Source organism: Coregonus clupeaformis, chromosome 12 (assembly GCF_020615455.1).
Source record: "Coregonus clupeaformis isolate EN_2021a chromosome 12, ASM2061545v1, whole genome shotgun sequence".
In the NCBI taxonomy this organism is placed as follows: domain Eukaryota; kingdom Metazoa; phylum Chordata; class Actinopteri; order Salmoniformes; family Salmonidae; genus Coregonus; species Coregonus clupeaformis.
In genome coordinates this window covers 131,101-144,579 of record NC_059203.1, presented here as the reverse complement: position 1 = coordinate 144,579, position 13,479 = coordinate 131,101, and the positions used below count along the sequence as shown (strand labels likewise).

At 43.8% G+C, this 13,479-nt stretch overlaps 1 protein-coding gene and 1 long non-coding RNA gene across 2 annotated transcripts in view; both read right to left on the bottom strand.

Moving 5' to 3' along the window:
- Positions 1-13,479, bottom strand: part of phf2 (PHD finger protein 2) — a 137,429-nt gene that overhangs the window by 109,672 nt on the left and 14,278 nt on the right. The window contains exon 2 of the mRNA XM_045223648.1: positions 6,191-6,276. Within this exon, the coding sequence (XP_045079583.1) occupies positions 6,191-6,276 (86 nt within the window). The remainder of the gene's footprint in view (positions 1-6,190; positions 6,277-13,479) is intronic.
- On the bottom strand, positions 10,416-13,477 carry LOC121577528. Its single transcript, XR_006002645.1, has 5 exons — positions 13,182-13,477; positions 11,791-11,865; positions 11,586-11,709; positions 11,109-11,336; positions 10,416-10,453 (listed from the first exon to the last, which is right to left on the bottom strand). It is a non-coding gene; the product is annotated as an uncharacterized LOC121577528 (long non-coding RNA).

Sequence of the window (13,479 nt, the reverse complement as noted above, 5' to 3'; positions counted from 1 at the left end):
TGACTAGACACCACAGGGTTAGGGTCCTAACTAAATAACATCATCAGGGTCCTATTGACTAGACACCACAGGGTTAGGGTCCTAACTAAATAACATCATCAGGGTCCTATTGACTAGACACCACAGGGTTATGGTCCTATTGACTAGACACCACAGGCCTAATTAAATAACATCATCAGGGTCCTATTGACTAGACACCACAGGGTTAGGGTCCTAACTAAATAACATCATCAGGGTCCTATTGACTAGACACCACAGGGTTAGGGCCCTAACTAAATAACATCATCAGGGTCCTATTGACTAGACACCAAAGGGTTAGGGTTAGGGTCCTATTGACTAGACACCACAGGGTTAGGGTCCTAGCTAAATAACATCATCAGGGTCCTATTGACTAGACACCACAGGGTTAGGGTCCTAACTAAATAACATCATCAGGGTCCTATTGACTAGACACCACAGGGTTAGGGCCCTAACTAAATAACATCATCAGGGTCCTATTGACTAGACACCACAGGGTTAGGGTCCTAACTAAATAACATCATCAGGGTCCTATTGACTAGACACCACAGGGTTAGGGTCCTAGCTAAATAACATCATCAGGGTCCTATTGACTAGACACCACAGGGTTAGGGTCCTAACTAAATAACATCATCAGGGTCCTATTGACTAGACACCACAGGGTTAGGGTCCTAGCTAAATAACATCATCAGGGTCCTATTGACTAGACACCACAGGGTTAGGGTCCTATTGACTAGACACCACAGGGTTAGGGTCCTATTGACTAGACACCACAGGGTTAGGGTCCTATTGACTAGACACCACAGGGTTAGGGTCCTAACTAAATAACATCATCAGGGTCCTATTGACTAGACACCACAGGGTTAGGGTCCTAACTAAATAACATCATCAGGGTCCTATTGACTAGACACCACAGGGTTAGGGTCCTAACTAAATAACATCATCAGGGTCCTATTGACTAGACACCACAGGGTTAGGGTCCTAGCTAAATAACATCATCAGGGTCCTATTGACTAGACACCAAAGGGTTAGGGCCCTAACTAAATAACATCATCAGGGTCCTATTGACTAGACACCACAGGGTCAGGGTCCTATTGACTAGACACCACAGGGTTAGGGTCCTATTGACTAGACACCACAGGGTTAGGGTCCTAGCTAAATAACATCATCAGGGTCCTATTGACTAGACACCACAGGGTTAGGGTCCTAACTAAATAACATCATCAGGGTCCTATTGACTAGACACCACAGGGTTAGGGTCCTATTGACTAGACACCACAGGGTTAGGGTCCTATTGACTAGACACCACAGGGTTAGGGTCCTAGCTAAATAACATCATCAGGGTCCTATTGACTAGACACCACAGGGTTAGGGTCCTAACTAAATAACATCATCAGGGTCCTATTGACTAGACACCACAGGGTTAGGGTCCTAACTAAATAACATCATCAGGGTCCTATTGACTAGACACCACAGGGTTAGGGTTAGGGTCCTAACTAAATAACATCATCAGGGTCCTATTGACTAGACACCACAGGGTTAGGGCCCTATTGACCAGACACCAAAGGGTTAGGGTCCTAACTAAATAACATCATCAGGGTCCTATTGACTAGACACCACAGGGTTAGGGTCCTAACTAAATAACATCATCAGGGTCCTATTGACTAGACACCACAAGGTTAGGGTCCTAACTAAATAACATCATCAGGGTCCTATTGACTAGACACCAAAGGGTTAGGGTTAGGGTCCTATTGACTAGACACCACAGGGTTAGGGTCCTAGCTAAATAACATCATCAGGGTCCTATTGACTAGACACCACAGGGTTAGGGTCCTAACTAAATAACATCATCAGGGTCCTATTGACTAGACACCACAGGGTTAGGGCCCTAACTAAATAACATCATCAGGGTCCTATTGACTAGACACCACAGGGTTAGGGTCCTAACTAAATAACATCATCAGGGTCCTATTGACTAGACACCACAGGGTTAGGGTCCTAGCTAAATAACATCATCAGGGTCCTATTGACTAGACACCACAGGGTTAGGGTCCTAACTAAATAACATCATCAGGGTCCTATTGACTAGACACCACAGGGTTAGGGTCCTAGCTAAATAACATCATCAGGGTCCTATTGACTAGACACCACAGGGTTAGGGTCCTATTGACTAGACACCACAGGGTTAGGGTCCTATTGACTAGACACCACAGGGTTAGGGTCCTATTGACTAGACACCACAGGGTTAGGGTCCTAACTAAATAACATCATCAGGGTCCTATTGACTAGACACCACAGGGTTAGGGTCCTAACTAAATAACATCATCAGGGTCCTATTGACTAGACACCACAGGGTTAGGGTCCTAACTAAATAACATCATCAGGGTCCTATTGACTAGACACCACAGGGTTAGGGTCCTAGCTAAATAACATCATCAGGGTCCTATTGACTAGACACCAAAGGGTTAGGGCCCCTAACTAAATAACATCATCAGGGTCCTATTGACTAGACACCACAGGGTCAGGGTCCTATTGACTAGACACCACAGGGTTAGGGTCCTATTGACTAGACACCACAGGGTTAGGGTCCTAGCTAAATAACATCATCAGGGTCCTATTGACTAGACACCACAGGGTTAGGGTCCTAACTAAATAACATCATCAGGGTCCTATTGACTAGACACCACAGGGTTAGGGTCCTATTGACTAGACACCACAGGGTTAGGGTCCTATTGACTAGACACCACAGGGTTAGGGTCCTAGCTAAATAACATCATCAGGGTCCTATTGACTAGACACCACAGGGTTAGGGTCCTAACTAAATAACATCATCAGGGTCCTATTGACTAGACACCACAGGGTTAGGGTCCTAACTAAATAACATCATCAGGGTCCTATTGACTAGACACCACAGGGTTAGGGTTAGGGTCCTAACTAAATAACATCATCAGGGTCCTATTGACTAGACACCACAGGGTTAGGGTCCTAGCTAAATAACATCATCAGGGTCCTATTGACTAGACACCACAGGGTTAGGGCCCTATTGACTAGACACCAAAGGGTTAGGGTCCTAACTAAATAACATCATCAGGGTCCTATTGACTAGACACCACAGGGTTAGGGTCCTAACTAAATAACATCATCAGGGTCCTATTGACTAGACACCACAGGGTTAGGGTCCTAACTAAATAACATCATCAGGGTCCTATTGACTAGACACCACAGGGTTAGGGTCCTAACTAAATAACATCATCAGGGTCCTATTGACTAGACACCACAGGGTTAGGGTCCTATTGACTAGACACCACAGGGTTAGGGTCCTATTGACTAGACACCACAGGGTTAGGGTCCTAGCTAAATAACATCATCAGGGTCCTATTGACTAGACACCACAGGGTTAGGGTCCTATTGACTAGACACCACAGGGTTAGGGTCCTATTGACTAGACACCACAGGGTCAGGGTCCTATTGACTAGACACCACAGGGTTAGGGTCTTAACTAAATAACATCATCAGGGTCCTATTGACTAGACACCACAGGGTTAGGGCCCTAACTAAATAACATCATCAGGGTCCTATTGACTAGACACCACAGGGTTAGGGTCCTAACTAAATAACATAATCAGGGTCCTATTGACTAGACACCACAGGGTTAGGGTCCTAACTAAATAACATCATCAGGGTCCTATTGACTAGACACCACAGGGTTAGGGTCCTAACTAAATAACATCATCAGGGTCCTATTGACTAGACACCACAGGGTTAGGGTCCTATTGACTAGACACCACAGGGTTAGGGTCCTAGCTAAATAACATCATCAGGGTCCTATTGACTAGACACCACAGGGTCAGGGTCCTATTGACTAGACACCACAGGGTTAGGGCCCTAGCTAAATAACATCATCAGGGTCCTATTGACTAGACACCACAGGGTTAGGGCCCTAACTAAATAACATCATCAGGGTCCTATTGACTAGACACCACAGGGTTAGGGTCCTAACTAAATAACATCATCAGGGTCCTATTGACTAGACACCACAGGGTTAGGGTCCTATTGACTAGACACCACAGGGTTAGGGTCCTAGCTAAATAACATCATCAGGGTCCTATTGACTAGACACCACAGGGTCAGGGTCCTATTGACTAGACACCACAGGGTTAGGGCCCTAGCTAAATAACATCATCAGGGTCCTATTGACTAGACACCACAGGGTCAGGGTCCTATTGACTAGACACCACAGGGTTAGGGCCCTAACTAAATAACATCATCAGGGTCCTATTGACTAGACACCACAGGGTTAGGGCCCTAACTAAATAACATCATCAGGGTCCTATTGACTAGACACCACAGGGTTAGGGCCCTAACTAAATAACATCATCAGGGTCCTATTGACTAGACACCACAGGGTTAGGGTCCTATTGACTAGACACCACAGGGTTAGGGTCCTATTGACTAGACACCAAAGGGTTAGGGTTAGGGTCCTAACTAAATAACATCATCAGGGTCCTATTGACTAGACACCACAGGGTTAGGGTCCTAACTAAATAACATCATCAGGGTCCTATTGACTAGACACCACAGGGTTAGGGTCCTATTGACTAGACACCACAGGGTTAGGGTCCTATTGACTAGACACCACAGGGTTAGGGTCCTAGCTAAATAACATCATCAGGGTCCTATTGACTAGACACCACAGGGTTAGGGTCCTATTGACTAGACACCACAGGGTTAGGGTCCTATTGACTAGACACCACGGGGTCAGGGTCCTATTGACTAGACACCACAGGGTTAGGGTCCTAACTAAATAACATCATCAGGGTCCTATTGACTAGACACCACAGGGTTAGGGCCCTAACTAAATAACATCAGCAGGGTCCTATTGACTAGACACCACAGGGTTAGGGTCCTAACTAAATAACATAATCAGGGTCCTATTGACTAGACACCACAGGGTTAGGGTCCTAACTAAATAACATCATCAGGGTCCTATTGACTAGACACCACAGGGTTAGGGTCCTAACTAAATAACATCATCAGGGTCCTATTGACTAGACACCACAGGGTTAGGGTCCTATTGACTAGACACCACAGGGTTAGGGTCCTAGCTAAATAACATCATCAGGGTCCTATTGACTAGACACCACAGGGTCAGGGTCCTATTGACTAGACACCACAGGGTTAGGGCCCTAGCTAAATAACATCATCAGGGTCCTATTGACTAGACACCACAGGGTTAGGGCCCTAACTAAATAACATCATCAGGGTCCTATTGACTAGACACCACAGGGTCAGGGTCCTATTGACTAGACACCACAGGGTTAGGGTCCTAACTAAATAACATCATCAGGGTCCTATTGACTAGACACCACAGGGTTAGGGTCCTATTGACTAGACACCACAGGGTTAGGGTCCTAGCTAAATAACATCATCAGGGTCCTATTGACTAGACACCACAGGGTCAGGGTCCTATTGACTAGACACCACAGGGTTAGGGCCCTAGCTAAATAACATCATCAGGGTCCTATTGACTAGACACCACAGGGTTAGGGCCCTAACTAAATAACATCATCAGGGTCCTATTGACTAGACACCACAGGGTCAGGGTCCTATTGACTAGACACCACAGGGTTAGGGCCCTAGCTAAATAACATCATCAGGGTCCTATTGACTAGACACCACAGGGTCAGGGTCCTATTGACTAGACACCACAGGGTTAGGGCCCTAACTAAATAACATCATCAGGGTCCTATTGACTAGACACCACAGGGTTAGGGCCCTAACTAAATAACATCATCAGGGTCCTATTGACTAGACACCACAGGGTTAGGGTCCTAACTAAATAACATCATCAGGGTCCTATTGACTAGACACCACAGGGTTAGGGTCCTAGCTAAATAACATCATCAGGGTCCTATTGACTAGACACCACAGGGTTAGGGTCCTATTGACTAGACAAAACAGGGTTAGGGTCCTATTGACTAGACACCACAGGGTCAGGGTCCGAACCAAACGGACCTGAATGGGGAAAGACTTCCTGAACTTCTCCAATAAGAAACTCTTGTTTTATTTGCTCTGCACTAATGAATAAAACCCTGTGTTGTGTCAGCCTGGAGGATTGCAGGTATGACAGGCTGCAGTAGGTAACGCCAGAGAGACAGACAGAAAGACTTACTGGTGGATTTTCCATCTGTCTTCTCGCAGTTGGGACAGTGGTAGATGTCAATATCTGGAGCCTCATCCTCATCCACACCAACACAGCTGAAACACACAGAGAAATACACAGGCTATATAATATAACACAACTGAAACACACAGAGAAATACACAGGCTAGAGTGCCTTGCAAAAGGCACTCTGGTCCTCTGTAGCTCAGCTGGTAGAGCACGGCGCTTGTAACGCCAAGGTAGTGGGTTCGGGACCACCCCCGGGACCACCCATACACAAAAAAAAATGTGTGCACGCATGACTGTAAGTCGCTTTGGATAAAAGCGTCTGCTAAATGGCATATTTATTTATATTTATAAAAGACACCACAAGGTTAGGGTTATTTTGTTGCATTACAAACTGTAATTTTAATGGATTTTTATTTGGATTTAATGTAATGGACATACACAAAATAGTCAAAATTGGTGAAGTGAAATTTAAAAAAATAACTTTTTTCAAAAAATTCTAAAGAATAAATAACGGAAAAGTGGTAGGTGCATATGTATTCACCCCCTTTGCTATGAAGCCCCTAAATAAGATCTGGTGCAACCAATTACCTTCATAAGTTACATAATTAGTTAAATAAAGTCCACCTGTGTGCAATCTAAGTGTCACATGATCTGTCACATGATCTCAGTATATATACACCTGTTCTGAAAGGCCCCAGAGTCTGCAACACCACTAAGCAAGGGGCACCACCAAGCAAGCGGCACTATGAAGACCAAGGAGCTCTCCAAACAGGTCAGGGACAAAGTTGTGGAGAAGTACAGATCAGAGATGGGTTATAAAAAAATATCAGAAACTTTGAACATCCCACGGAGCACCATTAAATCCCTTATTAAAAGATGGAAAGAATATGGCACCACAACAAACCCACCAAAACTCACAGACCAGGCAAGGAGGGCATTAATCAGAGAGGCAACAAAGAGACCAAAGATAACCCTGAAGGAGCTGCAAAGCACCACAGCGGAGATTGGAGTATCTGTCCATAGGACCACTTTAAGCCGTACACTCCAGAGCTGGGCTTTACAGAAGAGTGGCCAGAAAAAAGCCAATGCTTAAAGAAAAAAATAAGCAAACACGTTTGGTGTTCGCCAAAAGGCATGTGGGAGACTCCCCAAACATATGGAAGAAGGTACTCTGGTCAGATAAGACTAAAATTGAGCTTTTTGTCCATCAAGGAAAACGCTATGTCTGGCGCAAACCCAACACCTCTCATCACCCAGAGAACACCATCCCCACAGTGAAGCATGGTGGTGGCAGCATCATGCTGTGGGGATGTTTTTCATCGGCAGGGACTGGGAAACTAGTCAGAATTGAAGGAATGGTGTATGGAGCTAAATACAGGGAAATTCTTGAGGGAAACCTGTTTCAGTCTTCCAGAGATTTGAGACTGGGACGGAGGTTCACCTTCCAGCAGGACAATGACCCTAAGCATACTGCTAAAGCAACACTTGAGTGGTTTAAGGGGAAACATTTAAATGTCTTGGAATGGCTTAGTCAAAGCCCAGACCTCAATCCAATTCAGAATCTGTGGTATGACTTAAAGTTTGCTGTACACCAGCGGAACCCATCCAACTTGAAGGAGCTGGAGCAGTTTTGCCTTGAAGAATGGGCAAAAATCCCAGTGGCTAGATGTGCCAGGCTTATAGAGACATACCCCAAGAGACTTGCAGCTGTACTTGCTGCAAAAGGTGGGTCTACAAAGTATTGACTTTGGGGGGGGTGAATAGTTATGCATGCTCAAGTTCAGTTTTTTTTGGCTTATTTCTTGTTTGTTTCACAATAAAACATATTTTGCATCTTCAAAGTGGTAGGCATGTTGTGTAAATCAAATGATACAAACTCCCAAAAATATCCATTTTAATTCCAGGTTGTAAGGCAACAAAATAGGAAAAATGCCAACGGGGGTGAATATTTTCGCAAGCCACTGTATATAATAAAGCACAGCTGAAACAACAGAGAAATACATTAAAGGGGAACTGCTGATTTGGCTTCGTATTTTGGCTTGCTCCTCAAGAAACGCTGGCAGCCGTGACACCACCAAGACACCCATCTGTTTCCCCAATCACAACAAACAAATCTCCTGCAGGTTGAGTTCAATAACTACAGGCAGACAGATGTATGTGAAAATGAAATACAGAAATATTTAATTTACATAGGTAGTCACACCCCTGAGTCAATACATGTCAGAATCACTCAAAAAGTCTCTAAAAGCTTTGCACACCTAGATTGTACAATATTTGCACATTATTCTTTTTAAAATTCTTCAAGCTCTGTCAAGTTGGTTGTTGATCATTGCTAGACAGCCATTTTCAAGTCTTGCCATAGATTTTCAAGCCGATTTACACCAAAACTGAAACTAGGCCACTCAGGAACACTCAATGTCATCTTGGTAAGCAACTCCAGTGTATATTTGGCCTTGTGTTTTAGGTTATTGTCCTGCTGAAAGGTGAATTTGTCTCCCAGTGTCTGTTGGAAAGCAGACTGAACCAGGTTTTCCTCTGGGATTTTGCCTGTGCTTAGCTCTATTCCGTTTCTTCTTATTCTAAACAACTCCCTAGTCCTTGCCGATGACAAGCATACCCATAACATGATGCAGCCATCACCATGCTTGAAAATATGGAGAGTGGTACTCAGTGATGTGTTGTGTTGTGTTTGCCCCAAACATTATGCTTTTGTATTCAGGACAAAATTCACTTCTTTGCCAGATTTTATGCAGTTTTACTTTAGTGCCTTTTATTGCAAACAGGATTCATGTTTTGGAATATTTTTATCATGTACAGGCCTCCATCTTTTCACTCTGTCATTTAGGTTAGTATTGTGGAGTAACTCAGTTTTCTCCTATCACAGCCATTAAACTCTATTTTAAAGTCACCATTGGCCTCATTGTAAAATCCCTGAGCGGTTTCCTTCCTCTCCAGCAACTGAGTTAGGAAGGACGCCTGCATCTTTGTAGTGACTGGGTGTATTGATACACCATCCAAAGTGTAATTATTAACTTCACCATGATCAAAGGGATATTCAATGTCTACTTTTTATTTTTACCCATCTACCAATAGGTACCCTTCTTTGCGAGGCATTGGAAAACCTCCCTGGTCTTTGTGGTTGAATCTGTTTAAAATTCACTGCTCAACTGAGGGACCTTACAGATAATTGTATTTGTGGTGTACAGAGATGAGGTAGTCACTTAAAAATCATGTTAAACACTATTATTGCACACACAAGTGAGTCCATGCAACTTATTATGTGACTTGTTAAGCACATATTTACTCCTGAACTTATTTAGGCTTGCCGTAACAAAGGGGTTGAATGCTTATTGACTCAAGAAATTTCAGCTTTTCATTTTAAATTAATTTGTAAAGAATGTCTAAAAACATAATTCCACTTTGACATTATGGGGTATTGTGTATAGGCCAGCGACAAAAAAAACTCAATTTAACAGATTTTAAATGCAGGCTGTAACAATAAATATATGGAAAAAGTCAAGGGGTGTGAAAATGTTCTGAAGGCACTGTGATACCATAGAAGCAGTGTTCTGTTAATATAACAACGTGCAGCTTTCATCTTTCATTGTCATTCCCAGCCGATACAGATACTGTCTGGTGATAATGGCAAAACCTTGGCAACACGTCAGAGTGGTTATACCTTCCTGTCTGGTGGTAATGGGGTTACCTTGGTAACATGTCAGAGTGGTTATACCTTCCTGTCTGGTGGTAATGGGGTTACCTTGGTAACATGTCAGAGTGGTCATACCTTCCTGTGTGGTGGTAATGGGGTTACCTTGGTAACACGTCAGAGTGGTTATACCTTCCTGTGTGGTGGTAATGGGGTTACCTTGGTAACATGTCAGAGTGGTTATACCTTCCTGTGTGGTGTCTCGTATTAAACAGGAGTTTCCTGATCCTGGTGCAGAACACACAGGGTTTCTCCCTCCCCATATTGACTGATACCATTTCAATTCAATATATAAAAAAAGACAATACAAGTAAAAGTTTTGTCTAGTAAAATTTTAATGCTGCGTGCCAAGTCTCTCTCCAGTCAGAGACATCAGTATCAAGCCCGTCTGTCAGAGTGCCAAGTCTCTCTCCATTCAGAGACATCAGTATCAAGCCCGTCTGTCAGAGTGCCAAGTCTCTCTCCATTCAGAGACATCAGTATCAAGCCCGTCTGTCAGTCTGGACTTCATCACATCATCTTGCAAGTCTCCATGTGCTGACTCCATACATGTTTCTGTGAACACATAGTCACTGTTCTATTACCAATGGCAGTTAGGATAGGTGATATCTGAACACACAAACAGGTACAATGTTGAAGTTTGAACAGGTCAGACTAAACCCAACTAATTCTGGTTCCCCCAGGCTAGGTTATACCCTGGACATTATATGGTAACACAGTGATCAGGCTGGTTCCACCAGGCTAGGTTATACCCTGGACATTATATGGGAACACAGTGATCAGGCTGGTTCCACCAGGCTAGGTTATACCCTGGACATTATATGGTAACACAGTGATCAGGCTGGTTCCACCAGGCTAGGTTATACCCTGGACATTATATGGGAACACAGTGATCAGGCTGGTTCCACCTGGCTAGGTTATACCCTGGACATTATATGGTAACACAGTGATCAGGCTGGTTCCACCAGGCTAGGTTATACCCTGGACATTATATGGTAACACAGTGATCAGGCTGGTTCCCCCAGGCTAGGTTATACCCTGGACATTATATGGTAACACAGTGATCAGGCTGGTTCCCCCAGGCTAGGTTATACCCTGGACATTATATGCATCTAAGAAGTAGAAAATAAGTAACAAATAATGTCAGTTTACAAAATTGATGTTTCACAATTGGGTTATCAAACGTATCAAAAGTAATGAAGTGGGTTACCTTCTGTATTTGTACAAATGATGAGACAGTGAAAGATGTTGTCGCTGACAGGTGAAGGTTGCTGGCCGGATACTCGTCAACATGTGGCTGACTGTTCCATTCATAGGAATGTCTGCATGGTGCTGACGAGGACCCCCTTGCTGGTCTTCTCCATGTTCAGCTGCAAACTGGACATCTCTCTAACAACTGCAGCAGGCAGTCTTATGAGGTGGTGTTGACTGGTAGGGCCTGTGACAGGGTGATGTATTAGACAGCCAAGTCGTAAATATAATTTTGTTCAAAGCAAAGACAAAGCTTTTTGCTAATGTACTTCACAACCAGAATGACTATACTAGTTGTATCTGCTTAGCTGGGGAATTAGCCTACTAGTTTATCAAGGTGGGTCTTTTTTAATACAACTTTTCACATCCAATTTGTAAGTCGCTCTGGATAAGAGCGTCTGCTAAATGACTTAAAATGTAAAATAACACACGTTACCTGTCGTTGTTGATGAAGCCGTCTGCGTCATCAAGGCAGTAACTCGGGTCACTATCAGATGCCTCATGATGGTGTGTTCTTTTGTGTCACATTACACCTTTATTCTGAGGTCTTGCCTGACAAGCTGTGAAAACCGCAATTTAACAGTGAATTAAATCATTCTAAACCATTCCAGTCACATTGCTGGACATATTATGATACCCACCGTTGCTCCTTCTGGTAGGTCCCGGTATCCGTTCATGACCAGGGGATCAGTCTGGCACAGAACTCTGCACTTTGTCTAACAGAAAAACAGGGTCAACTATTTGTCATCATCCCTCAATGATAAAACATACTGTAGCTTGAGAAATAACGTAATCTGGTTTGGAAGCTAATTCTGTGCTTTACAGGTGTAGACTGACTGGCTCCAGATTGGATTAGATTCAGGCCGGTGACGCCGTTACACTATGGAACCAACTGTGACATCCAATATTTAGACATGGGTTGCACTAGGGGTGTGCAGACATGGACATTGATAGTCGGATCAGATGACACACGTGATTATAAATACTGAAGTGTTTTAAATATGCCTAAATAGATTTTGGCAAAATACCTCCCTGCAAAAAAACTGCAGATTAGGAGCAGCGTGCGGAGGGGTGTGTGTGTCCTCAATTTACAGCGGCAGCCAAATTGTCTGTCAGTCAGCATCTCATCTTCTTTCCCTACCCTTGCCCCGCTTGTTAGATATTATGCAGATTGATAGCAAACACCCTCGCCATGTGATGTATCATACAAGCAGGCAGCAGCAATCTAAGTGATCATACTGAAAACATTTGAGGAAAAGTGATCGGTGAAATTATGTGGACAGAGAATACGGCTTCACTCTATCCAATCAGAGCAGGAGGATCAACGTACAACCCGCCCTTCTCTTTACAGACAGGCAAACTAGCCAGTTAAGTTATTTAGAGCACATAGAACCTCCCACATGACTCCAATCATATAATCGTATCCAGAAAATGGCCCATTTCCGTTTACAATACTTGTTTTGTCCGAGTCCTCCGCTCACCCCTAGGTTGCACCTCGGAGGCTAATGTGACTGTTTTGTCTAAATTACACTAAGAGTGGCATGGAAATACGATAACATTGCTAAAGTAGGCAAATAATTAGCAGGAAACAACTTTGCCATATTACGATGTTGTCAAATTTACTTTAGAGAGATGGCAATGTTGCCATTACTGTAACTAGCGAAGTTAGTCAAAAATAGCTAGCAATGCTAACGTTAACTAGGTAAAATACGGCGGTCCCCTCAATCTTAGTTAGCTGGCTAAAGTTATACTGCATCGAAAGTCAATCTGGGGACGTCACAACCATGACAAAACGTTTCCTACTAATTATTTTCCTTCTTTTGAAATGTTAACATGTTTCCAAGACAACATCTGAGTAGTATTGAGGTAGGCTAACGTTAGCCAGCTAGCTAGTTAGGTAGTTAGCTAGCAAAGCTCGTTAAGTAGGTAGTTAGGTAGCTAGCTAACGTCAGCTATGCTAGCGATGATGGTGATAATGATTATCAAAACATACATAACCAGCAGTCTATGGTCTAGCTACCGGTATACTCACCCCATGATTGTGTCCTTCGGCAGGGCGTGCAAATCATAGTTGGTCGATCCGTATAGCTTGGGCTATTCCGTCTCAAACGGCCGTGATCCTTTGACAGCGTTGGGGGCGATGAAATAACAGGGATCCGTTATCTGGCCAGGGTTACCCGGTGACAGGAGTTTGAACCGGGTGAAAAGTGATTGCATTCGTTTTGGTGTGAGCCAGGTGCCCCGCTCTGGCCGATGGCGAAATCGGCTCCAAACAAAGGAGAAGGAATCAAAATGAGTAGGATTCAGTGTTTTCACTAGGGCCGGGACCA